This window comes from Bombina bombina, chromosome 2 (genome assembly GCF_027579735.1).
Source record: "Bombina bombina isolate aBomBom1 chromosome 2, aBomBom1.pri, whole genome shotgun sequence".
NCBI lineage: Eukaryota > Metazoa > Chordata > Amphibia > Anura > Bombinatoridae > Bombina > Bombina bombina.
Genome location: NC_069500.1, coordinates 269,643,591 through 269,657,294, shown reverse-complemented (window position 1 = coordinate 269,657,294; position 13,704 = coordinate 269,643,591). Strand labels below are relative to the sequence as shown.

At 38.0% G+C, this 13,704-nt stretch overlaps 1 protein-coding gene across 1 annotated transcript in view; it reads right to left on the bottom strand.

Moving 5' to 3' along the window:
• CAMK4 (calcium/calmodulin dependent protein kinase IV) overlaps window positions 1-13,704 on the bottom strand; it is a 489,303-nt gene that overhangs the window by 162,606 nt on the left and 312,993 nt on the right. Inside the window, exon 3 of the mRNA XM_053701539.1 lies at window positions 6,610-6,672. Within this exon, the coding sequence (XP_053557514.1) occupies window positions 6,610-6,672 (63 nt within the window). The remainder of the gene's footprint in view (window positions 1-6,609; window positions 6,673-13,704) is intronic.

The window sequence follows — 13,704 nt, the reverse complement described above, 5'->3', positions numbered from 1 at the left end:
TTTTAGCGTTGCACATTTCTAATGATGGTCTTGATAAAGTGATACCAGATTCTCAGTGTCACTTAGTAGGAGTCTAAAATCACCATGTTTAGAAATCTGGAGCATAGTTGTAAAACTGCAGCAATAAACTTTGTGGAATATGTATTCTACTTAGCAAAGTGTTATGTAGCACACACTGCAAAGTTTATTTCTGGCAAGAGAAGACTACAAACCTATCTTAGGTGTGTGCAAAGCTACTCAGGCAGGCACAACAGGCCTTTTGCTATGTTTCCTGCTACTACACAGTTATTCCAATCTGTGCAGTTAATATTAACAAAATGTGCTACTGTGCAGCACTGATAAAACAAACAATGCAACCATTCTGTGCAAGTGGTTGCAATTAATTGCAATCAGAAATAGTATTAATTGAGAATAAACCTAAGTTACAAAAGGAAAAACCTTAAAAGCAGAGAGAGGTAAAATGTTGAATACAAAGGAAGATAGTTTTTTTGCTTTAGACATCTAGACTAACGGGCAACTAATTATGATCACTGAGCTTGAGGGGACCGGGACCCACTAGCATCCTCTTCTACTCCTTATCTACTAGTACCCCCTAAGGTAATCCCAGCGCCCCTTCCATCTCTCATGCTTATCAGTGCTTCCCTTAGTAATCCCACTGCCCCCAGGGAACCATTGATATACAGTATAGAAAAGCCAATTTAGCATACAGTACAAAGAGTGTAAATTTTTTTTCAAATTATATGTTTATACTTTGAGGAAACATTGAGCAGACTTGTTGAGCCTATGGTTATATTGTTATCTGCCATCAAAATCTATGTTGCTATGTTTCTCCGTTACAATGAGCCTAGTCATGATGTGATGCATGTTTTCATTTCCTTGCCATGCCAGTTTACAGGTGACTATTTTTGTTGTATATATGGACATGTGTGCAGCCAAACGGAAGCTGCATTTGTATTATTGGCTAGTTATTTATGCTGTTATTGTAGTAATGTCCATAACACTGGCAAATTTATTTTTTATGGTGATTTAATAATAATTTAACATCATTCAACCTGAGCCATTTATTGATACAGGATAATTAAGTATTCTTTTTACTGTTAAATATAAACATATGCTGGTATTGAAAGTGTTGACTTAGTTCTTTATTTATCTCTGCATCAATCTCCCTAATAAATCAGACATTCAGGGCCATATGTACAGCAAATAGCAAATTAGTGACCTGCTATTATGTCTATAATGTGCTATAATTTGCCATTGTCACACTACATTGTTGTATCAAATGTTACCACAGAGTAACTGCAGATCTTCAACAGATGAGCTTGCCAGGGACTATTTGAGATTCATCAAAAGCTACAAACTGTTTTCCTCCTATGGGCCATTTTAATTGTAAACCTCAATTGCAATTTACTATTATTAATGTGACATAGATCATCTTGCATGATGATCAAAAGTGCCACAAGGTGCAATGTATTCTAAAATATTCCAAGTGGCTGACATCAGTGTTTAAAGGCAGCATCGCCAAGAGGCGTTTTACTATACATAACAATGGGTGGTGATACTGCTGAAATATTCAAAGTAGCATTGCCACCTACATTGACAATGTAAAGTAAAGGACCCCTTTTTAATATATCACCAAAAGAAATAACCATACCTATTAGCCCCTAAACCAATATAACCTTCACCACAAACTATCCCTATACTACTAAGCCCCCTAACCTCCAATACCCCAACACAAGCTACCCCTACACTACTTAACCCCCTAACAGCTACTCTCCCTCAAGACCCTAACCTAACACTCGCTAAGTTACAAAATAAACACAAGAATTACAAGAAAAAAACAACAAATAACCAAAAAGAAAAGAAAACTCAACCAGTAAGACCTATATATAACTTTAAAAAAGCCCATCCCTAAAATAAACCCTAAACTAACAATAAAACCTACTCTAAAAGTTTTCAGGGCATTTGTCGGGCAGTGCCCTAGTAGAAGTGTATCTCTTTTGCAGAAAACAAATCCCTGTACGAAAAACAAAGTGACACCTCACCCCCTCAAATAAAAATCCTTAAATTAACCTATCCACCTATCCTAAAAAAGAAACCCTATGAAAGGGCATCAGCGATTAGGCTCTTTTGTGGGGAAAAAAACCCTATCCTAAAAAAAGATGCCCTGAAAAGGGCATAGGTTATTAGGCTCTTTTGTGCGAAAAAACCCTATCCTAAAACTAAAAAAACACCCAAAAAAAACCTACCGCTAAACACCAAATGTTGGTATTCACCAAACTTGAATCTGGCTCCTTAGAAGGGCAGCCATGGGTCCATGGTAGTACTCCTCTGGGGCTGTCCTCTTCTTCCATCTTCTTTTCTCCTGATCTTCCATCTGATGTATCTTCATGCTGTCTCCTCAGCACACTGAAGCTTGAATGCAAGGTTTCCCCATTATATAGGGGTGCCGTTGCATTTTGGGGGTTACTTTAGTTTTAGGATAGGGTTTTTCTATGCAAAAGAGCTAATTGCTTCAACTAGGGAGCTGCCTGATGAATGCCAATTTTTAGAGTAGGTCTTAGTGTTAGTTTAGGTTTTTTTTAGGGGTGGGCTTTTTTTTAAAGAGACTTTAGTTTTAGGATAGGTCTTACTGGTTGCTGTTTTTTATGTTTGGTAATGGGGGTTTTTAATTTTGTGTAATGGTAGTATTTTTTTCTTTTTTGTAATGGTAGTGTTTTTCTTTTTTGTAACTTAAGGGGTGTTAGGTTAGGGGTCTTGGGGGGCTTAGCTATTAGGAGGTTAAGAAGTATTTTGCGAAGGGGGTTGTGGTGGTCTAGGGGTTAACAGTGTAGAGGGTTATGTACTGTATATAAATTTTTTATACAATGTATATTATTGTAATTATTGTATTTTTTTTAAACAGCTGTTTTTTTGCACTGTTAAACAATGCAGTTATGTAAAAAAATTAGTTAACATGGAGACTCAGATATCCCAGTATGCAAAGATATATCCTTAAAGAGTTATTCCCATTTCCAAGGTAATGCACATGCCTTTTAAAAGTGTTTTCTTTTGCACTTTCTTGTATGTGCCTGTGTATCAGTGTGTGTGTCTGTGTCACTGTGTGTACATGTGTGTGGCTGTCTGTATATGTGAGAGTGTTTGTGTGTGTGAGAGAGAGATTGTGAAAGTGTATGTGGGAGGGTGTGTGTGTGAGAGAAAACGAGAGCGTGAGAATGTGTGAGAGTGAGTGTGTGTGTGAGAAAGAGTGAGTGTGTGTCTGAGGGCTAGAGAGTGTCTGTGTGTGTGAGAGAGAGAGAAAGTGAAAGTGTATGTATGTAAGAAAGTGTGTGAGAGAATGAGTGTGTGTGTGGGATAGAGTGAGAGTGTGTGTGAGAGTATGTATGTCTATGTTAAGTTTGTGTATGTGTGCTATATCTTTAACAACATTTTCAGGTTTGTCTACACTCAAGAACAAAGCACACATTTTAGTCAGTTGGACAAAAATTGTACAAGTGAAATTTTCTTTGCACAGTGCTCAAAATAAATCAAAGGGAAAATTGCATTAAAAGTGTTTGTAATTTGTAAAAATAACCGTATTTACACAGTCAATTGTTAGCTGTTGGCTGTTTCATATGCTATGTAGCACCCTTATGTATTTGTGTAATTGTTTTTTTTAAAGCATCCTGAGTGACTTCAGCTGGGTACGACATTGATCTAAAGTAGTTTTTTTTCATATTAGCATATAGTAAAGGACCACTAACTACAGAGTAATTGCTTAATCAAGAAGTGCATAATAAAAACACAGTGCACTACCACTTACTCTTAATTTTATCATGATAATGTAGTAAATATATAAATAAAAACTATTCCCATAATCATACTGTAACATTCATTGCAAAATACTTAATGATAGGCAAGGAACATTCATACTCTTTACTGTTTGCTTAACTGTATGTAATTACTAAATTATAAAAATATTTATAACATTTGGCCAAATTTCTTAAAGAAAAAATGCTCTGAAGTGTTATTTGTACTTGTAAATCAATAATGGACATCTGTCTGTGGCTGGGTTTTCTGATATTCTATATCTCATGATGTTCAAGAGCTAAGTATGGAGGCTAAAGTTTATGCAATGTGAACCTCATATGCATGTCACTTCCCAGAATCTGAGGTTGCAATGAATTCAATGCATAATTAGTGGTTCCCTGGGGAAACTGCTATATAGACATCTGAAACAAGCTGGCATGACATATGGCTCTGTGGGTGTTATTATTGCTATAATTTCTTTTCTTTTTTTTATAAAACACTTTGGGCCAAATTATGAGTGGAGCATTAACAGTTACGCACGAGCGATAAGAGGTTTATCACTGGTTTACCTCTAGTAACTAGTATTACTAGAAAGTAAACATGATCGCTTAAGCACAATTGTAAATTCCGCTAGAATGATTACTGCGTTCTCAGAGTTCTGGTTAACTGTTTTGCAAAACAAAGAAGTGTCACAAAAACACATCAAAATGTATTACAAAGTACAGTTGCACTCATAATAACACCATGTAATAAAAATTATTATAAAAAATATTGTACAAAAAAAGTTATAAGGGGTTCATTGATATGAGGTGGCCTAGCTATCAAGCTCCGAATGGAGCTTGACGCCCTGTGTTTCTGGCGAGCCTGCAGACTCGCCAGAAACAGCAGTTATGAAGCAGCGGTCTAAAGACCGCTGCTCCATAACCCTGTCTGTCTACTCTGAGCAGGCAGACAGACATCACCACAATTCAACCCAATCGAGTACGATCGGGTTGATTGACACCTCCCTGCTGGCGGCCGATTGGACGCGAGTCTGCAGGGGGCGGCGTTGCAGAAGCAGCTCTTGTGAGCTGCTGGTGCAATGCTGAATACGGAGAGCGTATTGCTCTCCGCTTTCAGCGAGGTCTTGTGGACCTGATCCGCACTGTCGGATCAGCTCCGCAAGACCTTTAATAAATAAGCCTCGAGGTCTCAGTTGTTAGAAAAGGCAGGCAAAGGGCTTTAACATAGAGATACAAATAAAAATGTCTAAAGATGGGATCTGCTGTCAGTGTAATAGCCACTGGAAAGTTCTAGCCCGCTCTCAAGCACCGGTCACAGTACGGTGCAACCAAATCTGGTGAGCCTTATTTTATCTGCACCTTTACATACCAATCTGTATGTAATACACTATGAGGCGCCCTCTTCTTTTGTCTTCATTTTCACAGATCACCCAACACACCGGGTTCTAAAGCAGATCATTGTGTCATCTGCTGGTGTTTATGAACTGCATCATATACCGAGAATTGGTATACAAGGTTTAATTCTGACTCTAACATTTCATTGTTAACCACAACATATATATGTGCGCCCCCTCAGTATACCCTCTCAGGTTTCTATTTGCTGTTTATTTACAGACATATATACACATAAAAACACATAAATACATATGTACACATATATAGACATATATATATATATATATATATATATATATATGCATTGGAGCGCTTTGCAGTTAAGTAGAGGAAAACATGTAAAAGCATATTTATGCAATTTTCATATTTATGCATTTAATAAAGAATAAAGTTATACTGTGTATTTACTGTAAATATTTCACATTCCAATGTTCTGCACATAGGGGAATATGTTCTAAATATTTATAACTAGATATTCCTATCCTATATATATATATATCTGTATATATCTATACCTATATATATTCATGTATATAAATATAGGTATTGATATATATTGTACCAAAATACCATCAGATAGATATATGTTGAAATATGAATTTATGAATAAATAGAACATATTCTTCTATGTCTGTTTATCGCACATGAGAATATGCAATCAAGTTTGCTCCATTGACTTCTATGGGGGAATACGCACACGCGATATTCTAAGTTCAACTTTTTGCGCTCAACGGGTTAGTGCAAGAGTGAAAACAGTTTACTTTCAACTCATAATACGAGCGCAGCCCGATTAGCTCAAAAAGCTTATTTATAGCAGAGTTAAGGCTCGAGCGGGAGTGTTAAATAGTGCTCCACTTGTAATCTGACCCTTTATTAAATGGAAATACATGCAATTTTATGTGCAGATAATAAAAATAAAATGTAAAAAGTTATATTTCTTACAGCTGAAATATTTATTATTTGAAGTTTTCAATTATGTAAAAGATCGTGGGGCATATTTATCAAGCTCCGTACAGAGCTTGATGCCCCGTGTTTCTAAAGACCGCTGCTCCATAACCTGTCTGCCTGCTCTGAGGCGGCGGACAGAAATCAACCCAATTGAATATGATCGGGTTGATTGACATGCCCTGCTAGCGGCCGATTGGCTGCGAATCTGCAGGGGGGCGGCATTGTTCCAGCAGTTCACAAGAACTGCTGGTGCAATGATAAATGCAGAGGGCATATGCTGTCGGCATTTAACGATGTGCAGCAGACATGATCCGCTATATCGGATCATGTCCGCTCGCTCAATCATAAATATGCCCCCATATCTCAACATGCTATGTTGTCAGAAATATAAGTGTTTCAGTTATTTGTAGGAACTAATAAAACATTACCCTAGAAAAGTCTGAGTTAAATAAACATTACAGTAGATGGTGTAACTTACAATATTTGGATGTGAAAGACGTAGTAGGACCCCAATTTCTGTTCGTACAATTTTCTTGTCTACCTGAATGAATAAAAGAAGAAAAAAGGGAAAATATATTAAGTAGTTTTAGATCTCTTAAAATAACATCTAAAGAAAGCATAAAATTCCTACTGCAATACTTGATACACACATTCTATAGAAAGTTGCCAGGTGGCCAGTATTCAACTGGAAAATTCAGTGTTTCAGGAAAATCTATATAAAAATAGTGGACACTTAAATGTAAAGTTGTTTTTTAACCCCTAATGCCTAACTGACATAGATCTACATCATATACTACATAGCCCATTGTACCACATAATGTAGATCTATGTAAGAGCTTCAGGAAGCTCCTGCAGCCACGGTTGTCAAGTGACAGCCGAGAGATGCTCTTTCTGAGCTGCAGGCATCTCTCTTCACACGGTAACAGACAGTGACATGCCTGTATCACTGTCTGTAATGATCATCGCTGGTGCCGGTGGGAGGTGTGGGAGGCAAGGCGGGAGCTGGTTAGGCGGCCCAGTGGCGGAGGGGGGAGGGAGGAAGTGGGAGTTGCCCTACACTGCAGAAATATATTTTGAAAGGAGAGGGAGAGATGGGGTGCTGCATTACAGAAGAAAGGTTGGGATGGGTGCCCCTAAATAACGATCATGGGGACCCCTTCACTACAGAATAAATAAAAAATATAAATAAATAATATAATTTAAAAAATATATAAATTTGGTACTGGCAGATATATATATATCAAAGCATGTTGCCAAGTCCATCATATAAATCACCATTCGTAGAAGGGCACTCACAGGATTTAAAACAAATATTCTTTATTCTTCACTTTTGTTAAAAATGTCACGTTTTTACGTTTCGGCACGACATCAAGCCTGTTTCAAGACAACATGTTTTGTGAAAACATGGTGCAGCGTCCAGGCCGTACTGCTGATCAGCTGGCGTTCTCAAGCCGTGTATATATATATATATATAAAAATATAGTTTTGATAGGTAAATGGAAAAAAAAACAAGGCTCTATTTAAATGGAATGATAGTGAAAATGATAAAAATTCTCCAGTATTTTGGGCACCTTTTTCTCGGAAATTCTTGGTAGCAAAGGGGTTAAAGTTCCCTGAGTGGCAACTGCATTTTAAAGGTCTCCTGTGCTTTTATGCATTACAAATATGGCCCAAAAAGAGGAAACACTGTTCATGCACTATTCTTTGTGTTACTGGCAACCAAAGAGAGACTTTGGCTACTTCACTTAATTAAAGGTAGTGCACAGTTGTCCCCTTTCTAGTTTATTTAGTTTGAAGGATAGCCTTATGCTGCAACTTATCGCCAGGCATTCCCGATGTCCCTCACAGTATTTGTCTTTACAACCCCTTTTAAAAGTTTATTTCATTAATCAACCTCCCTCTCTGTGAAGAAGTGCTTCCCCAAATTACCCTTCCACCTGCCACCCTTGAAACTAAGATTATGACCCCTTGTTCTTGAATTGCTCCTTTGACATAAAAAACCCCAAATGCTTAAAGCCGATTTTTTTTTAAGCACCTTAATATATTTGAAAGTTTCTTTTCTATAGCCTATTCCCCTTTTCTACTCTAAGCTTTAAATATTTAGAGCATTGAGCATTTCCTGGTAAGTTTTAGTTTATTAGACCATGTACCATTTTAGTAGCCCTCCTTTGAACTGATTCTAATTTATTTATATAATTCTGGAGATAAGGCCTCCAGAACTGCACACAATATTTAAGATGAGGCATAACTAGTGACCTGATAAGTGGCATACTTGCTGTTTCTGCTACAAGTACATCTACCAGTAAAACCAAGCATTCTACAGGCCTTACACGCTGCAACATTACATTGTTTAACACATTTAAAATAATTCCCAGGCCCCATTTCTCTTTTGTAACAGTCAGTATAGTTTGATTAGGTCTGTCATTTTAACCTTTAGATGTTTCTTTCCCAAATACATAATTTTGCTAGAGACAGATCTAGAGATAATAATGAAAACAGAACATGTTGCAATGAGGTCATTTACTGCATGTCTTTTTTAGCTTAACAGAAATAGGTTTAATTGTCCTAGCTCAACAGTAAAATATTTCTCCTTCTCAATTTCTGTTTTGTCCCATGGAGAGCTGCCTCCTGCATAAAAAGAACATGGCATCTATTTATCAAGCCATCAACTTACTTGCATTCGACGGCACCAATATGCTCGCCTAAGATAGCCTTACATCGCTGCCGCGGACCTGAATACGTTCTCCAAAATTACCAAAAAAGCTGTCAAAAAGCCGCGCACCAAGTACAGTGCGATGAGCAGCGGACTGTTGTTAACTAACAGTCATCGATCTCGCTGCCCTTCGGCTTTTTCCCAGCTTTATTGCTACCCTGTCACTAAACACCCACACTATACTATACTGTTTACCCCTATACCGCCGCTCCCGGAGCCCAGCGCAACTCTAATAAATGTATTAACCCCTAAACCGAAGCTCACGGACCCTGCCGCAACTAAATAACATAATTTATGTAAGAACTTACCTGATAAATTCATTTCTTTCATATTAACAAGAGTCCATGAGCTAGTGACGTATGGGATATACATTCCTACCAGGAGGGGCAAAGTTTCCCAAACCTTAAAATGCCTATAAATACACCCCTCACCACACCCACAAATCAGTTTAACGAATAGCCAAGAAGTGGGGTGATAAGAAAAAGTGCGAAGCATATAAAATAAGGAATTGGAATAATTGTGCTTTATACAAAAAAATCATAACCACCACAAAAAAGGGTGGGCCTCATGGACTCTTGTTAATATGAAAGAAATGAATTTATCAGGTAAGTTCTTACATAAATTATGTTTTCTTTCATGTAATTAACAAGAGTCCATGAGCTAGTGACGTATGGGATAATGACTACCCAAGATGTGGATCTTTCCACACAAGAGTCACTAGAGAGGGAGGGATAAAATAAAGACAGCCAATTCCTGCTGAAAATAATCCACACCCAAAATAAAGTTTAACAAAAAACATAAGCAGAAGATTCAAACTGAAACCGCTGCCTGAAGAACTTTTCTACCAAAAACTGCTTCAGAAGAAGAAAATACATCAAAATGGTAGAATTTAGTAAAAGTATGCAAAGAAGACCAAGTTGCTGCTTTGCAGATCTGGTCAACCGAAGCTTCATTCCTAAACGCCCAGGAAGTAGATACTGACCTAGTAGAATGAGCTGTAATTCTTTGAGGCGGAGTTTTACCCGACTCAACATAGGCAAGATGAATTAAAGATTTCAACCAAGATGCCAAAGAAATGGCAGAAGCTTTCTGGCCTTTCCTAGAACCGGAAAAGATAACAAATAGACTAGAAGTCTTACGGAAAGATTTCGTAGCTTCAACATAATATTTCAAAGCTCTAACAACATCCAAAGAATGCAATGATTTCTCCTTAGAATTCTTAGGATTAGGACATAATGAAGGAACCACAATTTCTCTACTAATGTTGTTGGAATTCACAACTTTAGGTAAAAATTCAAAAGAAGTTCGCAACACCGCCTTATCCTGATGAAAAATCAGAAAAGGAGACTCACATGAAAGAGCAGATAATTCAGAAACTCTTCTAGCAGAAGAGATAGCCAAAAGGAACAAAACTTTCCAAGAAAGTAATTTAATGTCCAATGAATGCATAGGTTCAAACGGAGGAGCTTGAAGAGCTCCCAGAACCAAATTCAAACTCCAAGGAGGAGAAATTGACTTAATGACAGGTTTTATACGAACCAAAGCTTGTACAAAACAATGAATATCAGGAAGAATAGCAATCTTTCTGTGAAAAAGAACAGAAAGAGCAGAGATTTGTCCTTTCAAAGAACTTGCGGACAAACCCTTATCCAAACCATCCTGAAGAAATTGTAAAATTCTCGGTATTCTAAAAGAATGCCAAGAAAAATGATGAGAAAGACACCAAGAAATATAAGTCTTCCAGACTCTATAATATATCTCTCGAGATACAGATTTACGAGCCTGTAACATAGTATTAATCACGGAGTCAGAGAAACCTCTATGACCAAGAATCAAGCGTTCAATCTCCATACCTTTAAATTTAAGGATTTCAGATCCGGATGGAAAAAAGGACCTTGTGACAGAAGGTCTGGTCTTAACGGAAGAGTCCATGGCTGGCAAGATGCCATCCGGACAAGATCCGCATACCAAAACCTGTGAGGCCATGCCGGAGCTATTAGCAGAACAAACGAGCATTCCCTCAGAATCTTGGAGATTACTCTTGGAAGAAGAACTAGAGGCGGAAAGATATAGGCAGGATGATACTTCCAAGGAAGTGATAATGCATCCACTGCCTCCGCCTGAGGATCCCGGGATCTGGACAGATACCTGGGAAGTTTCTTGTTTAGATGAGAGGCCATCAGATCTATCTCTGGAAGCCACCACATTTGAACAATCTGAAGAAATACCTCTGGGTGAAGAGACCATTCGCCCGGATGCAACGTTTGGCGACTGAGATAATCCGCTTCCCAATTGTCTACACCTGGGATATGAACCGCAGAGATTAGACAGGAGCTGGATTCCGCCCAAACCAAAATTCGAGATACTTCTTTCATAGCCAGAGGACTGTGAGTCCCTCCTTGATGATTGATGTATGCCACAGTTGTGACATTGTCTGTCTGAAAACAAATGAACGATTCTCTCTTCAGAAGAGGCCAAAACTGAAGAGCTCTGAAAATTGCACGGAGTTCCAAAATATTGATCGGTAATCTCACCTCCTGAGATTCCCAAATTCCCTGTGCCGTCAGAGATCCCCACACAGCTCCCCAACCTGTGAGACTTGCATCTGTTGAAATTACAGTCCAGGTCGGAAGAACAAAAGAAGCCCCCTGAATTAAACGATGGTGATCTGTCCACCACGTTAGAGAGTGTCGAACAATCGGTTTTAAAGATATTAATTGAGATATCTTCGTGTAATCCCTGCACCATTGGTTCAGCATACAGAGCTGAAGAGGTCGCATGTGAAAACGAGCAAAGGGGATCGCGTCCGATGCAGCAGTCATAAGACCTAGAATTTCCATGCATAAGGCTACCGAAGGGAATGATTGTGACTGAAGGTTTCGACAAGCTGTAATCAATTTTAGACGTCTCTTGTCTGTTAAAGACAGAGTCATGGACACAATCTATCTGGAAACCCAGAAAGGTTACCCTTGTTTGAGGAATCAAAGAACTTTTTGGTAAATTGATCCTCCAACCATGATCTTGAAGAAACAACACAAGTCGATTCGTATGAGACTCTGCTAAATGTAAAGACGGAGCAAGTACCAAGATATCGTCCAAATAAGGAAATACCACAATACCCTGTTCTCTGATTACAGACAGAAGGGCACCGAGAATCTTTGTGAAAATTCTTGGAGCTGTAGCAAGGCCAAACGGTAGAGCCACAAATTGGTAATGCTTGTCTAGAAAAGAGAATCTCAGGAACTGATAATGATCTGGATGAATCGGAATATGCAGATATGCATCCTGTAAATCTATTGTGGACATATAATTCCCTTGCTGAACAAAAGGCAATATAGTCCTTACAGTTACCATCTTGAACGTTGGTATCCTTACATAGCGATTCAATAATTTTAGATCCAGAACTGGTCTGAAGGAATTCTCCTTCTTTGGTACAATGAAGAGATTTGAATAAAACCCCATCCCCTGTTCCGGAACTGGAACTGGCATAATTACTCCAGCCAACTCTAGATCTGAAACACAATTCAGAAATGCTTGAGCTTTCACTGGATTTACTGGGACATGGGAAAGAAAAAATCTCTTTGCAGGAGGTCTCATCTTGAAACCAATTCTGTACCCTTCTGAAACAATGTTCTGAATCCAAAGATTGTGAACAGAATTGATCCAAATTTCTTTGAAAAAACGTAACCTGCCCCCTACCAGCGGAACTGGAATGAGGGCCGTACCTTCATGTGAACTTAGAAGCAGGCTTTGCCTTTCTAGCAGGCTTGGATTTATTCCAGACTGGAGATGGTTTCCAAACTGAAACTGCTCCTGAGGACGAAGGATCAGGCTTTTGTTCTTTGTTGAAACGAAAGGATCGAAAACGATTGTTAGCCCTGTTTTTACCTTTAGACTTTTTATCCTGTGGTAAAAAAGTTCCTTTCCCACCAGTAACAGTTGAGATAATAGAATCCAACTGAGAACCAAATAATTTGTTTCCCTGGAAAGAAATGGAAAGTAGAGTTGATTTAGAAGCCATATCAGCATTCCAAGTCTTAAGCCATAAAGCTCTTCTGGCTAAGATAGCCAGAGACATAAATCTAACATCAACTCTAATAATATCAAAAATGGCATCACAGATGAAATTATTAGCATGCTGGAGAAGAATAATAATATCATGAGAATCACGATTTGTTACTTGTTGCGCTAGAGTTTCCAACCAAAAAGTTGAAGCTGCAGCAACATCAGCCAATGATATAGCAGGTCTAAGAAGATTACCTGAACATAGATAAGCTTTTCTTAGAAAAGATTCAATTTTTCTATCTAAAGGATCCTTAAACGAGGTACCATCTGATGTAGGAATGGTAGTACGTTTAGCAAGGGTAGAAATAGCCCCATCAACTTTAGGGATTTTGTCCCAAAATTCTAACCTGTCAGGCGGAACAGGATATAATTGCTTAAAACGTTTAGAAGGAGTAAATGAATTACCCAATCTATCCCATTCCTTAGCAATTACTGCAGAAATAGCATTAGGAACAGGAAAGACTTCTGGAATAACCGCAGGAGCTTTAAAAACCTTATCTAAACGTATAGAATTAGTATCAAGAGGACTAGAATCCTCTATTTCTAAAGCAATTAGTACTTCTTTAAGTAAAGAGCGAATAAATTCCATCTTAAATAAATATGAAGATTTATCAGCATCAATCTCTGAGACAGAATCCTCTGAACCAGAAGAGTCCAAAGAATCAGAATGATGGTGTTCATTTAAAAATTCATCTGTAGAAAGAGAAGATTTAAAAGACTTTTTACGTTTACTAGAAGGAGAAATAACAGACAAAGCCTTCTTTATGGATTCAGAAACAAAATCTCTTATGTTAT